Source organism: Pithys albifrons, chromosome 13 (genome assembly GCF_047495875.1).
Source record: "Pithys albifrons albifrons isolate INPA30051 chromosome 13, PitAlb_v1, whole genome shotgun sequence".
In the NCBI taxonomy this organism is placed as follows: Eukaryota; Metazoa; Chordata; class Aves; order Passeriformes; family Thamnophilidae; genus Pithys; species Pithys albifrons.
Window position 1 is genome coordinate 18,359,175 of NC_092470.1, and position 21,768 is coordinate 18,380,942.

At 46.5% G+C, this 21,768-nt stretch overlaps 1 protein-coding gene across 2 annotated transcripts in view; it reads right to left on the reverse strand.

The window, feature by feature from the left end:
- The window catches only part of ADAMTS17 (ADAM metallopeptidase with thrombospondin type 1 motif 17), a 156,729-nt gene that overhangs the window by 35,042 nt on the left and 99,919 nt on the right, over positions 1 to 21,768 (reverse strand). Inside the window, exons 15-18 of one of the 2 annotated variants that reach the window (XM_071568730.1) lie at positions 15,312 to 15,432; positions 13,137 to 13,211; positions 8,023 to 8,103; positions 3,304 to 3,461 (exon numbers count right to left, since the gene is read on the reverse strand). In XM_071568730.1, the coding sequence (XP_071424831.1) occupies positions 3,304 to 3,461; positions 8,023 to 8,103; positions 13,137 to 13,211; positions 15,312 to 15,432 (435 nt within the window). The remainder of the gene's footprint in view (positions 1 to 3,303; positions 3,462 to 8,022; positions 8,104 to 13,136; positions 13,212 to 15,311; positions 15,433 to 21,768) is intronic. The other variant, XM_071568731.1, reaches the window with a different exon arrangement.

A 21,768-nucleotide genomic window follows, 5' to 3' on the forward strand; every position in this document is an offset into this window, starting at 1 on the left:
GGATGACAAGGAAGAGCTGTATCACACAGCACAACTTTCCATAGCCTGCATATTGCCAGGGGAAGGTGAGACCTGCTTCCAACAGCAGCTATTTCCCATGGAGTCACATGGCATGTCTCCAGTGATACTCCTTCAAAATTCACTGACTATTGACAGAGGAACAGAGAAAAATGTTTATTTTTTCACCACAGGCAGATGAGAATTCTGCTTCTGTTCTGATTTAGGTGTTGGGCTTCATTTGGATCTCACTTTCACTGGCCTGAGTCAGAAGTGACTCAAAAACATCCAGTGGAGTATGAGATCCATGGAAGGGCAGTTCCCACACTATTAACACATGCCACAGGAGCACCTCTGTGATGGTGATGTTGTGGCTTTAGACCGACTTATACTTATCCCACACCTGAGTAACATTAGACAGGTGAATTGTGCTTTTGGAACCTACTGAAGTAATGCTCTATCACATCAGATATTTTAAGCAGAGCTCTCATAAGTGAAGGAAGCAGCTGCCCAATTAAAAAAGACCAATCTGCAAATGCTGTTTTCTCTCCCCCTTCAGATTTGCCCAAATCATTGTTACTTGACCAATAATCTCTCTAAAGCTGTCAGGAGCTTGTTTAACAAAACAAATAACTCTGTGCTGACAGAAGAGGTTCTGGCAGCTGTGCAGGGGACACTGGGGGGCTACACAGACTCAGAACCCACGAGCTGCTCTGCCCCTGGGCATAAAAGCCTCTTCCAGAGGATGTGTGGAACAAAGATATGATTCTGCTTCAGCTACAGAGGGAGCCTTACTCCAAGGACTGAGTACTAGGGTTTATCATTACAATTTCAAAGATAACTGTTGGTTGTTTAAACACAATTCAGATACCAGGCAGAGAGCTCGAGTCCTGCTCTGGCTTTCCTGAATTCCAGGAGATACAAACAGCTTGTTCTACAGAACTGATCAACCAGCCTTGTTCTACGGAACTGATCAATCAGCCTTGCTCTACGGAACTGATAGTCAGCCTTGGCTCAAGATTCCTTCTGCTCTGGGAGTGTTTGGTTGTCGTCTGTTTTCAGAGGAGGACTAACACAGGCCTAGTTACACAAACATCAATTTCTCCAAGAAATACACTTCCAGCAATGCACTTGGAGAAACGCCTCCAGTATTAAAAACCAGCTCCTAAAAAGAAATCCTTATTATCTCAATATGGGTGCAAGACCAGTGAATCTAAAGGCCCATATGAAACCAATTTCATGCAATTTTGTAGCCATTTTGAATTGGGGGTGTGTATTTGTGTCTAATTGGTTTCAAATGCAGGTCACAATGGATTGACTGAAGCTTCTGGCTCTTTGTCAGTCCAGTGTATTCCACCACTGTTTGAACAACAGTTTTCTATTTAGAGGGAACTGGGAACCATCCTGCCTTTCTTGTGCTGAAAGAATGAAACCCACTACCCTGTATCAAGCAAAGATTAGTATCTGATTTGAAGCAAAGACTTCATGTGTGCTTTGTTTACCCCTGGCAGGGATTGTAAGCCACATGTTTTCTAATGGTCTGGTAATTTTTACTTCCCTCATTTTTAATCATTTCTTTAAGGAAAGGTGAAGAAGGAACATTTCCTCTGCTTATGTTTGCTGAAAGTGCCAGTCTGTACCTGGAAAGGACACTCATGGAATATCATAATCATTAGTTTCCTTTGTTAGCTACTTAACCAAGGGGAAATGAGTATTTCTTTAAAACCAACACTCTGCTGATGCTGAGGTTCACAAAATGCTGATCACTGATTTTCCTGCAGTAGACAGATCTCAACCAGGGAATGCCCCAGAGGGTTCCAGGGGCTGCCAGAGGAACCCTGCACAGCATGTTCACCAACGGTACCTGTGCCACTCCTTTCTCTCACAGGGGCTTAGGAAGCCCTTGGCAGCACAAGGGACTTTGTCAGAGTCCTGGTTTCAGGAGGGAAGGCTTGTGTTAAGGCCAAAGTCAGGCAGAAGGTGATGTTTCTGATGATGATGATGAAGGTGCCTGTACACACCTCCTTTGTGTGGGCACACCGTGAATTACTTGGCTGAGTCAGGAAAGTGCTGCTGTGCCCAAACCTGCACCACTGACTAGTCCAGCAGTACCTCCTTGAATCCAGCTTTACACTGGCCTGGGGACCTGGTAACCTCACTCATCTGCCTGAGAAAGCAGAGACAAAACACCTCATGTTCCTGTGCAGCAAATTTTGACACAGAGAAAGTACTGACACAGTGGTGTATAACTATTATTTTTGTGTGTGTGTCTGTGTGTGTGTGAAAAGTTCAAGCATCTCTGGAGCGTTTCAAACTGGGTCAGGAAATGTTGCACAATGAACACCAGCAAGCCAAAAAAATCAGGTGAGGAAAGGGAGAAAATGGTGATTTTTAGCAGTGCTTACAGGCAGCCTTCAGTGAACAAACGTGGCAAAAAGTCACAAGGAAAAGAAACAGCACAGAGAAAAATGCAACTGGATAAAGAAGTAACGGGAAACAATGAATACATTAAATTCTCTGTTTCTATGCAAACCTTGCTATAGAAACTGTAAAGTTTCCTGCAGACTTTCAACTAGGAACACAAAAATGAGACAGGAATCAGCATTACAGCTGCCCTATAGATAAAAACATTAAGGGCCTGGCCCACAGGTCACCCCAGCACCCACCAGTGACAGCTCTGGGACCACAGTCCTGCTCTTCTCACTCATGTTCTCACACAGCAGCCACATGGCTGTTCATAAAATGACAGGGGCAACAGAAGGACTATGTGGAACATTAGGAAAAATTTTCAAAAAACACCTTAAATTACATACAACTGAAAAAACAATATAAAGAAAACAAGGAACACTTCTGTGTGTAATGAAGTCACTACTTAGTCAAATTCATCTGGACATGCTAAATATGCATCTCTTCTTTGAGAACAGTGTATTAAATACAGATTATATTCTGGCATGAGATGAGAAGATATTTCAGCAAATATCCCTTTATGTGTGTGATCAGGTACAGCCATGAAATAAAACGATCTCTGGGACCCTGGATCCTCTAGAATGGACTGTCACATTGTCTGTGACACATTACAGGGGTATCCTGTGCTGACAGGAGTTTCCTGGGGCACTGCATGTTCTCCCAGGACAGAGCATCACTTATTTTGAAGTGGGGAGTTGGGTTTCTCCAGCCCTTGCAAAAACAAAGAGGGGCACCACAGCACACCTTGGAAACACTCTGGTGAGGAAGCAAACAATCACAACTGAACTCTGAGCTAGGATAGAAACCCTTAAGAGACACAAACAAAGGATATCAAGTTACCATGAGGTGCAGTGGGACTTTAGTTGGTCCTTTGGCAGAGATTTTCTCCCACAGCCCCCTCCGCACGTACCGGACAGTGGTGCCTGCGAGCTCAAACTCACCGGGAAGCTCAATTTTCCAGTCGCTGTTAATGGATCTCTTACTGGAATCTTTTAAAGCTGGAAGGAACCAAACACCACGGAATGAAAGGCAAGCACATCTGTCATTACAATATACACCACTGAGACTGTGTCTCAAGCTACCTGAAGTACAATATGCAGTGACCTTGTAATAGATGTGAGTTTAAAAGAACAGATAATGACACTTTTAGATGACTCATGGTAATGTTTCTAACTTGAATATGTTCTGCACTTCAGTGGATGAAGGCATTTCAAGCATTAATATAAAAAAATCATAGATCATTTATATCTCTAAACTCTCCTTCCAAATGCAACAAGGTAACTGCAATTTAGATTCCAAGCAGAATTTTTTTCAGTTTCCAGCTTTTAAGACTGTATTTTCCTAAACTTTCCTTGAGCAAAACATCAGCCAAATGTCTCTGCTGATACAAGATTTGCAGAGGCTGGTCAGTGGACAGACTGTGGACTTGGCCACCCTCCTTACAAGAGCCCCTGCGCTGGAAACACAGGCATAAGGTGACCCAGCATCACAACCCTCCAGTCAGGCAGTGCCCCTACACATCAGTAAGGCCAACATGGAAAGCTCCACTGCAGAGGGAAGATGAGTATTGAGAAGATAGTTGGAGTAGTGTGTCCTCTCTTCCAGCATAACTGTTGCATCAGGATCACTGATACCCTTCAACTACTCAAAGCCAACTCCAGCCATAAGAACATCCCATTCCTGTGGACTCCTCAGTGCAGGCAGATTTGGGGAGCGATGTGTTTGTTCTCTCTGTTGGAACAGCAGCACAGCTCCCCAGAGGTCACTGAGGGAAGAGACAATGGGCAGATCTGCTTCAGCAGATCGTGTCAGGCCCCTTGGTGGAGATCCACACACCATGGCCAGTGTGCCTTGCCAGCAGACAGGCTGAACAGCCCCTGTGTTACTGGTGCCCCAGTTCAGGGTTAACTGTGTCTTTGGGCTAAGCCTTTAACCAGATGTTTTCTTAACCTACAGCACTCCATGCCTATTTATTCTCTTCCAGTAAGGAACACAACCTTGGCCTTCATTTAACTAAATGTGCTGCAAGGAGGTGAGAGGAGCTGTTTAAAGCCTTTGGAAGTCAACAGGGAATCTGCCACTGTCATCTCTTTGGACCAAGCCCCCAAAGCCAGCAAACCCTCCTAGGTGTGCTCAGGGTGCATGTAATTAGTGGGGTCTAAGCTCTGGGAGACCCAGTGGAGGTCACAATGTTCTCTGGGTCTTTCTATGGACCTGTACCCTGGGGAGCTACTGGGAAAAAGTGGAATACCTTTCTGTCCTGCTGCACACAACCTTCCTGACAGCTCTTATTAGAGGCTCCCAAATCAGGGTGAATGGAAACTGCAGGTCTGGCTTCCCCAGCAGGAGTGGGATGCACGTGGGAGAATGTTTTTCCTGAGGGAAGTTCTTTGGCACACAGCCTGGGGTATGATGTGTCCTGGTATTTGCAGCTACAGCAACAGGACTCTGTCTGTCCCTCACTTCTCCTCCTGCTTTGTTCCTCTATCTACAGAGTACCTTCTACAAGCTTCAGACAAACTTCTGAGGCAGGATTGCTTTCCTCTGCCAAAGCCCAGTGGCGTCCAGGCAGATCAAAGCAACCCCCAGGCTGCCCTGAGGAGCTGTGGACATGACTAATCAAAGCTGTGCACGAGATAAAGCTGTTCCCATGCAGCAGGGCTGACCAGCAAAGATAGCCCAGCACATGCTCAAAATTCACTGACTAACCCCATGCTTTGGTTCCAGCTCCCCATCAAAGGCAGGCAGCTGCCTGATGAAAACCAACGTTTCATCTTTGACAACCTCCTCTCTGGGAAAGATTTGAGTTTGATTGCTGCAGGCACTGCTCCCCCAGTGATTGAGGAGATGGAGAGCTTGGAAACAGATCTGTTCCCAAATTGAGGATGGCAGGAATTGCACTGGAGATGCAGTAGAGCATTTGGGCCAAAGCGTTTTCACCACCAAGTGCCCATCAGCAGAGGTCAATGGTGCAGCCAAAAAACCTCCACGTTATCTTCCAACACAGAGAGCTGCTCTTTCTCCAGTGGCTTTGGTCACACACAACTGCTGGCTCAGCTCAGCCCGAGAAGTGACAGAACTAACCTCAAAGCTGTACAGAAGGAGAGCAGAAGGAACAGAAACCCCGGCAACAACCTGTCCCTTCTGTTTTTCTTGTGGGCTGGAAGACAGGCCCTGCCCAATCTGTTTCTAACCCTGGCCTCCAGTCAGACCTTTATTCCCACCTCAGGTCTCTGTGGGCACAAACTGCCCAGGCATTTCCTCCTCCAGGTGGGCTTGGGGTCACAGCCAGCCAAGGCAGCCAGCGTGGGCTGCCTGGAGGTGGAGGGAAATTCTTCAGGCACTGCTCCCAGCACATGGAATAAGGATTCCAAATTATGCTGGGCTCCTTTCCAAAGTGCTGTACCCGGTTCTGGGGAGAAATAGGACCTGACTGGGCTCAGCTTTGTCAGTGTTACTGAATAAAAAATAGTTCTATACTCAGATCTGCATTTAAGACACTTATCAGAGTGATGAGATTTTGTTGTCTTGGTCATCTTCCTTGTCCCACTGGAACCCCACTACTGCTATTCTTCATCTCAGCTTAGCAAGACACTGGGTATCTTCTCTTTGTGTTCAGTGTCCCTTGAAAGAGAAAACCCTGGATAGCTTAGAGAGGTTCTCCTGGCTCCTGACCTTGAACCAAACAGCTAAAAGCCCTCAGAAGCTTTAAAATAATCAATTTTTATATATCTTTATGTGATGCATACAGGGCCAATCCTGCTCTCAGATATACACAGTGCTAACCTTCATCACCCAGTGGGAAACACCTACTTTAGTCAAGGTTGTCCCAGTGAAGGGCAGTCACCAACTGCATGTAAGACTTGGAGCTCCACCGTGAGCCAAAGCCCAAACCCTGGACAAACACCCTGTGTAAACTTCACCAAGACAAACAAAAGGCTGGTTTCCAGAAGGCAGAGCATTTGCAGACCCCAAGGAAACACAGGCTGTCATTGTTCCTACCAGGCTTTGCCATGTCAAACATGCTCCATGTAGGCGTCACCCCTCCCAGCTCACTGGCCACAGCACTGATGGGAGGGCCCAGGAGTGGCACCAGGGCAATGCTTTTGACCCAAGGGCTGCTGAATGACAGGATTTGCCCTCTTTTTTTCCCGAAACTGAAGTGAAAGGCAGGGAACAAAAGGCTCTTTCCCAGTGATATTGCCAACTTTGGAAGCATCTCAAGACAGGAAACCAGTGGCACTAGACCTGAAATCCTCAGACACAATCACTGTGGGAATGTTTCCAGTGTTGTCCAATCTCCTTTTGGCTGTGGAGATGGAGCATTATAAGCAAAGGACAAGGAAATCAGAAACCAAGGTCTGAGCTTTGCAACTGACCATCATCCCTGACTCCCAGCCATGAGCAAGTCGCAACATCCCAGTCTCCCCTTCAGAGAGTGACAAGGTTTCTAATCCTCTCAGAGCTTCTGCCACAGACTTGAGATATCTCTGGAAGCAATTCCATGGCCATGTAGCTCTGAGCATGCAAAGAACACTTCAGTGTGCTGGGTGGTTTTTTGGCTCTTAGACAATTTTCCTTGAACTCCCTGCTTTGCCACAGGCCTCCTGTGTGAATCCAGGGCCATGGGGCATCAGCATTTCTGTGACTTGGTCTCCCTAGAGGAAGATGGGAGATAAAGCCCTTCACCCACTGCACAGCAATGGCACAAAAGGAAACACCCCAAGCACTGGAGAGAAGAGGCAGAAGACCAGACTGACAGATGCCCAGTGTAGCTGCCTGGCTGCATTTTACCAATGCCCTTCTAACCTTTAATCTAAGCAATTAGTAACTGAACAACAAATTAGCTGACAGACTCTGCCCTTCAACAATCTCCCATGCAAATCTCAGCCTCACAGGCATGTCTAATCCTTTGTTTCCAATAGGAAAGGGAGGAGAGGAAGCCTGTTCCCCTCAAAAGGAATGCAGAAGTAGAAATGAGAAGAGGATTAAACAAACTGTTTGGCCTGAGAAAACAGAGGCAAGTGGAGCAGAGTCAGCCCATCTCAGAGTGCAGGATCAGGTTCTGGGTACAGCATCAAGTGAAAATGTGCTGCTGGAGGAAATGGCACAGGCAAGGTCATGGTCAGGTTTTTGAGGGATGCCACCTGCCCTGTCCTGCCTCTTCAGCCTGAGCTGGGAGCCCTCCCATCTGTATCTCTGCTGTTCTCTCTCCAAACACACTGCTCTCTTCCCCACTCCTTCCCAAAGTGCTGTGTGCTGCTGGCAGCTGTGTGCAGCCCACTGCCAAGTTCTCTTCAGGAACTGCTCTGTCTATATAACAGTATTCTCTGGCCCTTGCAGGTTGCACAGGGCCTGTAAGTGTCACATGCTATCACATCAAACAAACATCACGGAACCAAGCCACAAAAGCAGAGACTGCAACGAGAATGAAATCAACAGATGCTTCCCTGGCAGCAACAAACCTATCCTCTTACAGGTCATGTAGAGAAGGGTCATTTGAACAGAAAACAGAGCTGAGTTTGAATCAGAACATGTTTTTCATTTTGTCTTTTTTACCCAGAAAGCTGTGAGCAGGTTTGTCCTCCACCACTCGGATGCGCCGGGCACCTGCAGGGATCACGGCGGCCTCGATGTAACCTGGGGCACAAAGGAGAGAGGGTGAGAGCAGGGCACAGGCACCAGCCAGGCCATTCTCCCTGAGGAAAACACAACTCCAGGCTGGGCACTGAGTGAGAGACACTCCCAAGGGGAACTCTGTGCTGGCAGCCAAGTTTCAGTGCGTGGTCCTGCCTGACATCAGAGCCTGAGAACAGCGAGAGGAACCTGCATGTGCTGCTCCGTGGGGACCTCAGGGTGTGTCAGCCTGAGTGATCTGCCCCCTCCACATCCCCCTGCTTTTCCTGCAGTCCTGACAGGGATGCACAAGGACACTGCAAAGTGTCACTGTCACTGCACAGAACAGACATTTAAATCATGTTCCCAAGAGATGCTCCTGCTTTCTCCTCAAAAAGCCCCCAACCCTGGTCAAGGCTGTGGCCAGTGTCAGAAAGGATTCACTTCCACAAAACTTTGTGATGATGCTAAAACTAAACAGTGGGAATTAGTGGGATAAACGGGGAGAAAAGTAGTTTCCACTGACATTTCAGCTTTATACAAAAGTTCTGGAGGATACAATGGCAATGGTCTCCTTTGCATTGGGCTGCTGAATGGAATTCCACAGCTTAGATTTACTGCAACAACAGAGCTGAAGGTTTCTCAAGGACTGACCACTGCTCACCTCTGAACAATTTTTCTACCACCAATTCTGACTAATACAGTAACAGCAGAAATAATCAGGAGCTACAAGGCTCCTATTTTCTCCCACCATGAAGACATGTGGAGTTACAGGCTTGTTCCATGGGGTGGAAGTGGTGCCTTTAAATGATAAAGCAGAGGAGCACAGGGCCCATTTCAAGGGTCTGGGAGCCAGGCAGAGTTTTCCCACTGGCTTTGAATCAGTTCTCTGTAAATGACACTAATCTCATCACAGCCATGACTTGACTCCTCCTAATTGGCCACCCAGTTTACTTTGCAGTATATCACTTGGCACCTTTTGGAAGTTACTGCTGTCCCCTTCCTTTCAGATGTTAAGCAGCTTATCCTGTGTGTTCCCTCATTCCCTTTTTTGCTCTGTGAAACTGTTCTGTGTCAGTGATGCCTTTATGGGAATTGTGGGAAGTCTGAGAGCACTGAGAAGTGCTGGCATAGAGAGCATCCAGCAATGTCTGAGGAGCTATTTTAGGGATGTAAGTGCAGCTGAAGGGCTGTGCCCCTGCTGTGCTGATACAAGGGGGTCTCACAGGAGAGTCATGACAGCCTCATGCACCTCAGGACCAGGTGGTTCTCTTGCCACTGGGACATGGAGTGAGACAGATGGGGATTTGGGGCCTCAGATTGTGGATTCATTTCCTGAATATTCATTTCCTGAATAAGGCCTGAGCTCTTGGGTTTCATCAGGTGCAGTAGGTGGACAAATGACTTGGTCCAGACACAATCCCTCTTTCCCTGATAGTTGTATCTGAATGACACTTTCAGCTGAGCCTTCAGCTCAGCTCTCTTTGCACTTCTTCCCCCTCACTGAGGATATCTCAGCACCAGTCAGTCCATCCTTGCAGGAAAAGCAGAGGGAGGGGCAGCAGAGCTGCAAACCTTGTCTGTGCACAGGAGCCAGAGCTCTCCCAGCTGCTGTTACACACTGGGTTGCACCAGGAAAAATCAGTACTTCCAGGGTCAATTTTTTAAAGGCAATCCTGAAATCTGTTAGGAAACCAAAGCAAACAGATGTTGGGTTTTATTCTAGACATTGCCAGGAGTTGTTTTTTCATCAGCTGAGATACCAAATTACAGTCAAACCTTTCAGATATCAAACATCCCCACTGCACCCCATGCATCTGCATAAAACCCAGCCACCAACCACCACCAGACATAAGCACACAGCAAAGGTGTCACCAGTGACAGTCCCTCCTAGGAAGCCACTCTGGAACATGCCCAAGCTTCAGGTCATTTAATGTGCCTACTGGGGGACTACTGACTTAGTTTTTAAAAGCATACAAATGCCCAGAGCTAAACCATGAAGGGATTGGAGACAAGTTCCCCTGAATCCAGTAGAAGCCAGTCACTAACTCAGTGAACTCTGGATCCAGCAGCAGCCAGGAGTGTGTCACATTTTAGAGGTGAGTGAGCTGTGGAGCTGTGCTGGAGGTTCAGCTCCAGCCCTAGATACCCTCTTATTTCATCACAGTGCCACGAGAGAAACACCACGTGGAAATGTTAATTTTTATGTTTCTTTTAACAACAGTAAATAGTGCAGTGTATGCTATTAACAGTGTATTAGTTCTGGAGACTGTTCAGTTTGGTCTTACACCAGATTTTTCTCCTCATGTAATTTCTAATCCTGACTGATGGCTCAGGGGGGTTGAACTCACAGCTCCTGAGCAAGAAGAAACACACTGTGTGAACTCACTGAGATGCTGTGGCACAAACCTGCCTGCTGACCTTCCCTCTGCTCTCAGAGAACCACAAACTGCTTTGCAGCTCTGTGATCTGACCTGTCCTTTCAGAGGAGAAGCACAAGTCTTGGGCATGTCCCACCAGCAGCATCTTGGCACTCTCATTAATGATGTCCAGCAATACTGTGTGAGTTAGTGGTCAGATTCCACTGCAAACAGACCAGACACCATCCATGCAAATCTGCCACAGCTACAAACTCAGGCTGCCACCACCACTCCACTCTGCTCCTCGGAGCTGGTGTGAGGCTTCTGGTCACAGATTCCTGATCTTTGAGACAACTGCACCAGGAAACACCTCCAGTGTTCTCCAAGCACATTTTATGAAGCAAACTGTGACTGCAGATTGCCAGAAAGATTATCAAGTGTTAGCTAGAAGGACCAAAAAAAGTCTCAGGGTTGGCTATGAGTCAAGGACTCTCAAAGCTCTGTTAGGTCTTGGGATAATTGTCTGCAAGGCAGGGGTTAGCAAGGCTGGGCTTAAAGCTCTGCTTTAAATGAGGAACTGGTTAAAGACTGATGAGATTTGGCAACTATCAGGCTGTATTTTTAGTCATTTCACCCATAAATCAGACTGTTAAGATGAAGCTTTGAAAATACAACAGGAGAAGTTCATTATTTGATAATTTATAGTGCTGCATGTAGTATACTCCACCTTGGGAACAGTTACTTTGGCACACACCAATCTTTCTGGATAATCTGCATTACATCAGTGTCTCAGGAATGTAAGACTGTGATTGAAGCAAATCCTAGATACAAATTATATGGTGCAACTGGTATTAGGAGAGACACCAGAACAAAGAGGTGGCTTTGTCATCAAGGAGATTAATATGTGAGCAGTGGCTACTGTATCTTCATTTAAATGCTGGAGAGATTTGCAAGAGGAAAGCAGCCCACACAGAAAAATCCATTGTTAGCCATTGTTATTACTCCCAGAAAGAACAGAAAGTTTAGTGTGAACTTCAGAATGTCACTGATCTACACCCAAACTGCCCTTCTGGTTCACATTGCAATGAGAGACGGACTCTGAGGTAAAGGAAAAATTATCCCATGGCTGAAAGTGCCCGTCTCTGGGCACTGCACCTTCCCATCCTACCCCTGGTGTGAGAAAGTCAACACTGTTCAGCCCACCAGCAAACTCCCCAGAAGGGAACAAAGCCCAGGGTAGGAGCCAAGGAGCCCAGAGTGCCCTTCCTCCCCCCCAGCCACAGCCAGCACAGCTTCTGGAATATTCCAGGGACAGGCACCAGCTGGGCATGGCAGGCTCCAGGACCCTTCCCACCTGGCACTTTGTTGCAGGGGAGTGTGAATTATGCCTCTATTGCCCAAATAGTTGTGATGATTCTCCCTTGAGAACAAACCCTCCCCTGGCACCTGCCACTTCCAGCCATGGGATAGCTCCTTTGGAGGACAGTCATTCCACTGCAGAGCCATGGATACATTTCAAAGCCTCCTACTGGGTGCTGTGAAGTTGGTGGCTGGGATTTCTAACTTGCATGTGCTGCTTAAACCCTTGTAAGTTGATATATACTCAAAGTCCTCACCCCCAGAGTCAGCCCTGGGGCTCTGTTTTCTCATCATTTAGATGTACATCCTATTGATAAAAAAGACTTTTTTTGTGTGGGCTAAAGATGCTTGTAGGCAGCACTACTGTTCAAACTTTCAAATAAAAGCTGGGCAAGCAGCATATGCAATAAAAACCCCTGCTTTTCCACTGTCTTAAAAAGAAAAATTGCTAGCAAAGATAAATGATAATTACAACAACTGGCATATCTCATCTAATTGACCAGGTGGTGATGGATCAAAGGTTGGACTCAAAGATCTTGGAGGTCTTTTCCAAACTAAGTTCTATGATTCTATGTTCTGCCATTAAGAAAAAAATAATCCAAATATCTTTGGTCTTTCTTTTGAATCATAAGCAAATGAAACTCTTGATTGGCTGAGACAGATCAAGAGACAGATGCAGGTCTCTGAGGGCAAAGAGCTGTCCTTCATCCCCAGGTCCCCTGCAGGGCTGCAGGGTGACAGAGGTGGACTTCAGAACTGCTCTGGGTTTGGTTTTGAAGATTATTTCATAGAAATAGGTACAGGGCAAGCTGCCAGTCAGGAGGAAACCTCAGTGTGAACAGTGCACTCAGCTGGCCTGACACAGCCAGCCAGCTGCACACACCTGTATGGGATGCTGTTCAGCATCATCAGTAAAGGCTTCTGGCCTCCTGTCCAACAGGAAAAGAGAATCCATTTCCAGCTGGATCACCCTGGAGCGCAGGTGGTAAGCTCTGACCTGCTGGCCCTCCTGTGAGGCACTCTGAACACTGCACCATCATGCCCACCAGGGTGTCAGGACCTCTGTGGCATTAAAGTTGGAAAAAAGAAGGAATAGGCCTGGTTCTTTTTGCTTGGCTAATGAAACTTTGGCTTTCTTTCATGCAGGTTCTCTCTAAGGAAAGATCTGTACTTTGCATCTCTGACAAAGCAAGTGAAACAGTAAAAGGACTTGAAGTTTATCCATGGCTTTTGACACCAAATTTCCCCATCTAATCCAACCAAGAGAAGACAAAGAACCAACACCAAAGGATGGCACCAACACCCACTGACACTGCAAACAGCATTCAAGTATCTTACACGAGAAACACTTGGGAACAGCCTTTGCCTTTGCCATCACACATGTGGAAACCTTCTTACAATGACTATTGGTTACTAAGAGACAGAAAGGAGTTGGCAGGGGTTTAGTTCAGGTCACAGGGCTGGACAACATCACTGCAATCCCAGGGCACAGAGGGACCAGCCCTGCAGTGACCCCAACAGACACCACTCCAAAGCAATCCCTGTGCTGATGTCTGAAGTCTGTGATCCTCTGAAATCATAACAGAACAGCACACTTGGTGTGTTGGCCTCGACTGGGATCGCAGCAGCTTCATGGGGATATGCCACTGACCTGAGCAGTCATTTACACCCAACCCTTGGCTCTGTCACCACAGTCACACTGTGAGTTCTCCTCTGCCACAGCTGCTGGCAAATTTGTGCATGTATTTGTTTATTAAAGAAAAAGGGCCATTTTTAATTAAATAATCCCAAGTCCACTTGTGGTGCCTCAGACCCAGCCCTGGCGCTTTGCCTTCTGCATGAGATTCAGTGAGTTCTCCTGAGGACCTGATTCTGCAAAGCAGCAGTGTGTGAATAGACACTCATGGGAGTAAACATTAAATTCATTTACCTTTCAAATTAAACTAAAAAAAAATCTAACAAATGCTTATGGGATTATAATGGAAAAAACCTAATTATCTTCTAGATTATGCGAGATGGGTAAAGGTGGAAACACCACAGTGACAAAGCAACAGTTTGAAAGGTTTGTGCTTCTGAGATGATCAGCAAAGAATCCAAATGCTGGAACTCTGTCCCTGAGTCAGTCAGACATCCCTTCACTGGGGGTGAGAGTCTCCTGCAGCGTCCTGGCAGCCACTGAAGGCTCCAACTGTTCTGTTCCTACAGCCTTGTAAAGTCACCACTCTCAGCAGCCTGTCTAGTTGGAAAGGGGTGTAACCTCCTGGCAGGGACCTAGAAATCTCTTAATTATCTGCACAAGAGGTTTTGTGGACTCATTGGAAAAGATAAAAGACAGTTACTCTTCAGGATCATGTAAGAAGTTCAGGAAAGCTGTAAAAGCTGCTACAGAAATGGAGAACAGGGGTTATTTTTCAACAGTCCCACCATTTGCCTCAAATGCAAATGCCTGGACATAAGTAGGTGGAAAATAATTGGGACAAAAGAGTTAAAAGCACCAATGTAGGAAACCACTCAACAGGTTGGCCAAGCAATGCAGCAGCATAAATGTGCTCCAGAGAGATGTGGTGCAGGGGGGAAACCCTCAGAGGAGGTGACACATCCCAGCTGGCTCCATAGGTTAAGGACAAGGAGGGTGCAGAGGAAGAGCTCCATAAAAAATCAGAGCCTCAGACCTCAGTGCTGAAACCTTGATTAAAGCTGCTGAGCACTGGTGCTGCTTCAGAGACCAAACAGAACTGAGGTGTGTGTTTAAAGAGGATCTTTATGTGCTTTGTGGAACTTAGTCCTGGAGTAGCACGTGTTGAATGTGGCAATTCTGTACTTACTGAATGTGAAATCATTTTTTTCTGGACAATTCCCTCCTCTTGGAGCAGCCTGCAAGTTCTGAACGTGGCTTTCCCTGCCTCTGGCTGATTAGGATGTGTGATAACAGGTTTCTCAGAAGTGCAGTAGAGAAACCCTGAAACAAAGACTAATTCAAACACCAAGCTGTACATACATTAATGTTTAACAAGAAATGGAAAAGTCTTAACTCCAAGTGGAAGCTCCTGTATCCTATAGTGGATACCACGGCTGGCAGGGAATCAGTGAAAATACTCAGAGGGGAGTGCTCCTTCCTTTAGCTGAGATATCCTGATCCTGACATCAATCGTGTACAACATGCATCATTCTGAGCCCTCAAAGAGCTCAAGGATGGTGCTCAAATCCAACTTCCCCCACTGAAACAGAGACTGTGACTTTGTCTCTTATTTAAAGCATCAGCACCAGTGGCATTCAACATGAGAAACACAACTCACCCTGAATTTCAGACAGAGGCAATGGCTGGTGTCTGGGCCACTGGGCCAGCAGCAGACAGGGCACCACACCCGAAGGGAGCTGGGTTTGGTTTGTGTGTGTTACATGCTCACCAGAGCAGAGGGTCCAAGGCTACCCAAGAGGCTTTCCTGCCACTCCACCCCCCCAGGCAGCTCAGAGAAGCCCCACTCCCCTGCCACGCTCGGGGGGCTCACTCACCCATGCCCTTGGTGTGGTTGAAGTCACCCTTGACCACTTTGCAGGTCTTCCCATCTCCACTGCAGACCCCACAACGATCCTCCTTCGCGGCTGAGCCGATGATTCCGTCGCAGCCGATTTTCTGCGGACACCAACCAGAGGCACAGGGTTATTTTGGCTGCAGGGTTAGAGCAGCTCTGAACACTGAGGGCAAGACTGAGAGTGACATCTGAGTGAAGACCCTGGGAGTCAGGGCAGCACTCAGCTGGAAGGGGCTGGAGTTGGTTGTGCAGCAAAGCCCTTCTCTAACACTCAAAGCATGAATTCTGATTCAGATTTAACTGGAGAGAGTTTCACAAACATCAGTTATTCCAGAGACCATCACAGATGCCATACTAACCCACTCCAACTTCCTCCAAACCCAACAGATTGTAACTGTTTCAAGTCTATATAGCAATTTCCATCTGAGGAGCTCAAAGACATCCCAGAGAGATGGACCACTAATAGTTTAGAGAAGAGAAAAATGTCATTTCCTCAAATGAAAATTAAGCTCAGCAACCAAAATCCTGGTCACAGCTCTTCACCACACCAAGATTCAGAGTAATTACAATTCTATTGAATGAGCTGTGTTTGGGATCAGGATCTTAACAGGAAGTGCAACATTCAGTTCTCATCACACTTTTGCAACACCTGAGAAAAGACCTCATTAATCAGATCTCTGCAGTGCAAGAGTAGTTCAATGGAAGCAGGTCAGACTCACATTTGGCCAATTCACCTCTCAAAACTGTGTACACAATGATGAAATTCTCCATGTGCTTGCACTGTATTAAGCACAGACATTCAACTGGAAAATAAATTCTAACAATTGCACCCAAAGCCTCATTTTAAATGGTATTTTCATAATTCTCCACACCTACCCAAACCTTTTCTAATTAAAGACCCACAGCTTTGCTTCCACAGATGGGAATTACTAGAACAGTCACAGTATTCTTCCTGTAGCTACTGGGATTGTCACCATAACCTTCCCCACTCACAAAGCATTTACAGGTTATGATGGTGGACACTCCACATTTGTAGATCTTGAGGCTGACAAGACTTAATTAATCTATATAAATTGTATTCTGTCCATGTAAGGCCCTCAAAATAAGCAGCAATTCACCCTCAAAATATAAATTTCCACTGAAATGAGAGTTGTCATTATGCAAGTTATTAGCAGAGATTGCAGCATTAAAAATGAGTTAAAGTTTTATTCCGTGCAGATAAACAGTTTCTTGGCAAATGACTTTGCAGGACTGTCACTAATAAGACTTATTTGAGTGAGGCTCTTGGGTCTCTCCCTTCTTTGCCTTCCTATAACGAAGCCAGAGGAAAGTTGGAGACATATCTTAGGGAACGATCAAAACAACAAACATTTTGAAAAATAGGGGAAAGCAGGGAAATATGAAGAGAACTTGGGCTGTTTATGTGAGCCTGTCTGTGTGTAAGCAGCACCATTTGGGCCCCAGCTCCAACATTCCCCCTGTTTCAGGAGACACTGGCCACTGCCTCCGTCCAGATGTGCTGCGGGGATCAAAGCCCTCAGTCTGTCTGGGTAAATCATTACAGGCTGAGAAAGGATGAGCATCCCCAACAGCCCCGGGAAATGCTGCTCATTAACCAGCACAGCACAAGAACTTCGGGAAAAAAACTGTGTAAATGGGAGCTGGAAAAGGTGGGAAGAAGACAATGGAGTTTCTGGCAGTTGCAATTCTCAAGTCTGAGCTTCACACCCGTGTCCAACAAATAATTTTGGGATATTGAATGTGATTCTGCCCCCAGAACAGAAGGATGTCCCAGCAGTCCTCCATCCAGGAAAATCAGAATGATTTATTAGCACGGCTGCTGAAAGGCAGCTGGAAATCCAGCCTGCCTGGCACCCTGCTGGGATCCTGGAAGGGCTGCGGCTCATTGGGAACATCCTTTATTGTGCTGCTTTGTCATTAGCACTCTGTGAGCACACCCAGGAATAAAGGGCTCTAATGAGTGTTGAACCACACTCATTCCCAGGGCTCCACGAGGAGTCTGCGGCTCTCACGGAGGCAGGGAAGGAACGGGGAGTTGGCAACCACAGGCTGTGCATTTAGGCTGGAGCTTCCCAGAGAATGGGAAGCAGGGCAAGGCAGCAAAGCCTTGGGAAGGAGGAGTCCCCCCCTCCCTGACACTGGGCTACAACACAAGCCTTTTCCTGCCACATCTGCCCAGCCACTGACACTCTTGGACTTGAGAGACCCTCTCTGAAGGCACTGAATCCACAAACACATCTCCCCAAACCTTTGCTGGTTTTCACCTTTCATCTTCACCCCAATTCCCTGTGAGACAAGGAACTGGGAATGGCTCTTGCAGCCTTCCCTTCAATGGCATCAGCTCTCCCAGTCACAGGGCAGACCTTTCCTTCAATGGCATCAGCTCTCCCAGTCACAGGGCAGACCTTTCCTTCAATGGCATCAGCTCTCCCAGTCACAGGGCAGACCTTTCCTTCAATGGCATCAGCTCGCCCAGCCACAGGGCAGACCTTTCCATCAAGGCAGGGCCTGAGGATTGAAGCCCCATGAGTTCCTGGCCAGGAAAAGGCTTCTTACAAAGGAAAATCTTTCAGAGAGTGTAACACTTTTCTTTCTTGGCCTCAAGATGAAAATTGTTGCATTCTTGCTACTTTATGGGGAAAAAAATACCTTGGAAGCACTTTACTGTTGTCTACATAAACATTAGAGCCCGTTTCCCTCTCCCAAAGCCTTCCAATCATCTCCAAGTTGAAAGTGGCTTTAATAACAGTACATTTAATAACACTACATTATGAAACAGCTTTGGTTAAGATTTGACAATGGGCTCCACAAGCTGTGAAGTCATTTAGAAACACATTAGAGTGACCACCTGGGTCCCTCAGATCCTTCGAGAACTTCCCACACGGAAAAGGTGGCCACTCTTAGAACAAGGTAAAGGGGAGGAGATGAGGCTGGAAGGGCAGAACACAGTGGGCACTGCCCTTCTGGAGGAAAGCACCTGCCAGCAGCCCTTGCACTGCTCCCTGAGAGGTTCATCCAGGCTTCTCCAAGGTGTGAAAGCCTCTGGGAGTCCAGCACAGGGTGGAAAAGTTGGAAACCCACCAAACTATGGAGGCTGCACATCAGCAGCTTCTCACTGACAGGATGCTGTTTGCATTTTACTGTCAACATTTAACTACAGAGATGTCCTCAACCTGCAGAAAGCTTTCCAGAAAACGAGGGCTTAATTAATCAAATGCAAAGGGAACATCCCAAGTTTCACTTCACAGTCAAGATTTCACAGAAGGAATCCTTTAAAATCCAAACAGTGCAGGGGAGTTGTTTGATTCCCTTGTTCTGTGCTGCTCCCTGCACAGCCCAGTGCCAATCCAGGTAAGCGGATTCCTCAAATTAAGAAACAAAAGGGGAAACTTCACATTCTGAAGACAAAAAAGACCTTTTAAGTAACACCCTGTGTGTCTTCTGACCCAAGTTACCCTGCAGATGAGCAGACTGAGCCCATGCACCCTCAACAGCTGGTACTTTCAGCCCCCTCAGTCTTGAATGGTCTGGGGAGAAGGGAATCAGTTTTCAAACATGGGAATGCTGGCAAGAAACAAAGATAAGCCTTTTGAGGCTTTAAGTCCTCAGCATGGACAGTCAGAACTGAATCCGCAGGTTTCTTAATGACCTTCAATCCAGGCAGTCTCCAGCTCTGACACCACATTTTGGAACTACTCATTGGCCTATAAATTGACAGGTTTGCTGAGCCAAAGGCTTGAAATTAATTCTCTTTAAGCTGATATCTCAGTCCACCCTTCCTTCTCTCTCTCCCCCTTCTTCTCATTTTTATAATTAAACATCTGAAAGTACTGCTTGTTGTGTGGTATTTCCAGCTTCAGTCATTGCTGGCTCTGGCATAGGAAAACTCCTCTTCTGAATACACATCATTTGGATTCCTCTGTGTGAACTACTCTCTGTATTGCTTGACCGTTTTTAAATGATATTTTATTTGCATTTTCAATGGCTGTGCAAGAGCTCAATTGATACAGCCTGTGTGAACATGTTTTGCTACATAAACACAATTATTTTTGTTATATACACCCACCCTATGTAAGAAATGACATTGTAGGCTCACAAAACTGTAATGCTTCCCATATGCTGCCCTAACTGGCTGTCTCAATGGATCAAATATAAATATTGATGCAACATGTGCCATTTCACAAATTAATCATGTCCAGAGCACACTGGTTATGACAGATCCATCCCCACTGCCAATTCCTCTTGTCCACAGTATCCAATGTCCACTGACACACCTCCAGGGCTGGAGCACATGGAGCAGGAATGTCCATATGTGAGCAACTGGCACTCAGATCTGAGGGGAAGGCAATTCTTATTGCCCTGCTTTAAATCCTGGTGGAGGATTGTTAGGTGGGTTTGCTCAGGAGGTGAGTCCTGGTCCCTAATCAAGTAGTTCATCTGTGAGTTATTTCTATTTCTGTCCCACCACAAACTCTGTGTGATGGATTGGAGTCCATGCAGAGCTGAGTTCAGGAAATATCATTTCCCAAGCCTTCAGATTTTATCTGGGTTGGAGCAGCTGTGCTGGAACAGGAGCTGGACACTGTTTACTTTAAATTAGCATTATCTCAGTGGATCTGCAGTGCCACCTGACCACCAACCCTGGGCTCACCCCCCTCAGCCACTCAGGGGGCTCTACACACCAGAATTCTTCATCACCCCTTCTTCACAAAGACAGAGTGAAGGTTCTATGTCCAAACCCCTGTGGTCATGAGAGGACATGCAAATAACACAAAGCTTTTTCCCATCCCAGGAACTCCTCTGCTTCTGTTCTATTACATGCTTTTCATGGGATAACATGGAAGAAAAATAAGGGGAAACAGCATGTTTTACTTTCTCATACCCCACTGTAAAGTACACTAAAAATAGTGAGATATCAACAAAGTGTTGTTTTCTGTCACTACACCTTGCTCACCACCAGCCCTGACACTCTTAGGCCTCAGATTACATTGGACAGACCCAGAAGTGGAAAAAAAAGGCAATTATACAACAGGTTTCTACAGTTCAGACAATCCTTCTGGATTTTGTGCACATGCACTAAATAATTTATCAAAGTACAATGCTAAGCCAAGTTGTTGTATGGAGACAAGCTACCCAGTCTGGAACATCTTGTACCACACTTTGTAAAGCAGGAATATGAATAATACATGGAAAACACTCCAGTGAGGAGACACAGCCAGAACTGGATGCATCAATCAAGTGCAGAAAGTGGGTACTGAGTGTGTGGAAAACTATTTGCCAGCAGCAGGTCCAGCAGACAACTTCAGTTTCTGCTCTGCTCCCTGTGCCCTCTCCTCACACTCTGCCCATCCAATCTGCAGAAAGTATTTCTGAAGATCTGCCCATTTTCCAATTTATGCCCCCCTTCATACTGTGCGACAACCACTTTGGAAAGAAGGTGGTTCTGTGACACTTTTATTGTGCCAGGGCAGCCCAATATGTGGCTTCTTATCACTGAATGTGCAGTGGATTCACCAGCGAGTTAAAAGCAGGTGTGACATGACAGAACATCGATGACAAAACCACAGATAGAGCCAAAACATCTTCACCTCTTCAACTGTTAAATCACAGCAAGGGCTGCCCCTGATCTCCAGCCCAGTGCTGCTGTATGGGAGGTCTCCCTTCTCAAAGAGATCTTTGATTACACCCTGAAGGAGCCTCTGTAGTCCCCACTGGGAAGTTCTCATGCTGTCCTGAGTCCCAGACTAATCCTCCTTTGAGAAAAGCCAGCACCAAGTGCTGTGTGTCACCCCAGTCAGCTGAGCAGCTGCTCCTCCCTCTCTGCCCTGGGACACCTCACTCTTTTTTTAGCTCTACTCCTGCAGCAGTTTTGTGTCACCCTCAGGAGCACAGGGGAGCACTGGGAGGGGTTAGTGCGCTGCTTCCTTGAGTGTTTCCTCAAGGAACTCACACACAACAGTCTGGAGGAAGAACAAAACCCTCAGGGAATCCTCTCTCTGAAAGCCTCTTGTCACTGGCAGAGAAACAGAGAAGACAAAACCAATGTGAGCTGCAGGTTGCACTGCCCTGCCCATCTCTGCCAGGACAGAGAAAGCAAAGCCCAGATGCTCTGCACTCCCCCTCCTCCTCCTCCTCAGGGACACCAGGCTGCTCTTGTTCTCCAGTCTGCTGCAGATTTTCTGTCTGAAACATCTCTGGAGAAAACAAATTCTCCTTGCTAGGAGACTATGTGCACTTTGAGAAGAAAATGCCCAAGCTCTCTACCCACATTGAACATCCAGTTTGCTCAGAAGGTGGTAAAGATAAATGCACTTGAAATGTTCAGCCTCAAAATCAACTCCAATAAATAAGGACATGACAAAAATGGATGAAGACCATGCAATTCATCTCAAAAACAAGGAGTAGGATTATACAAA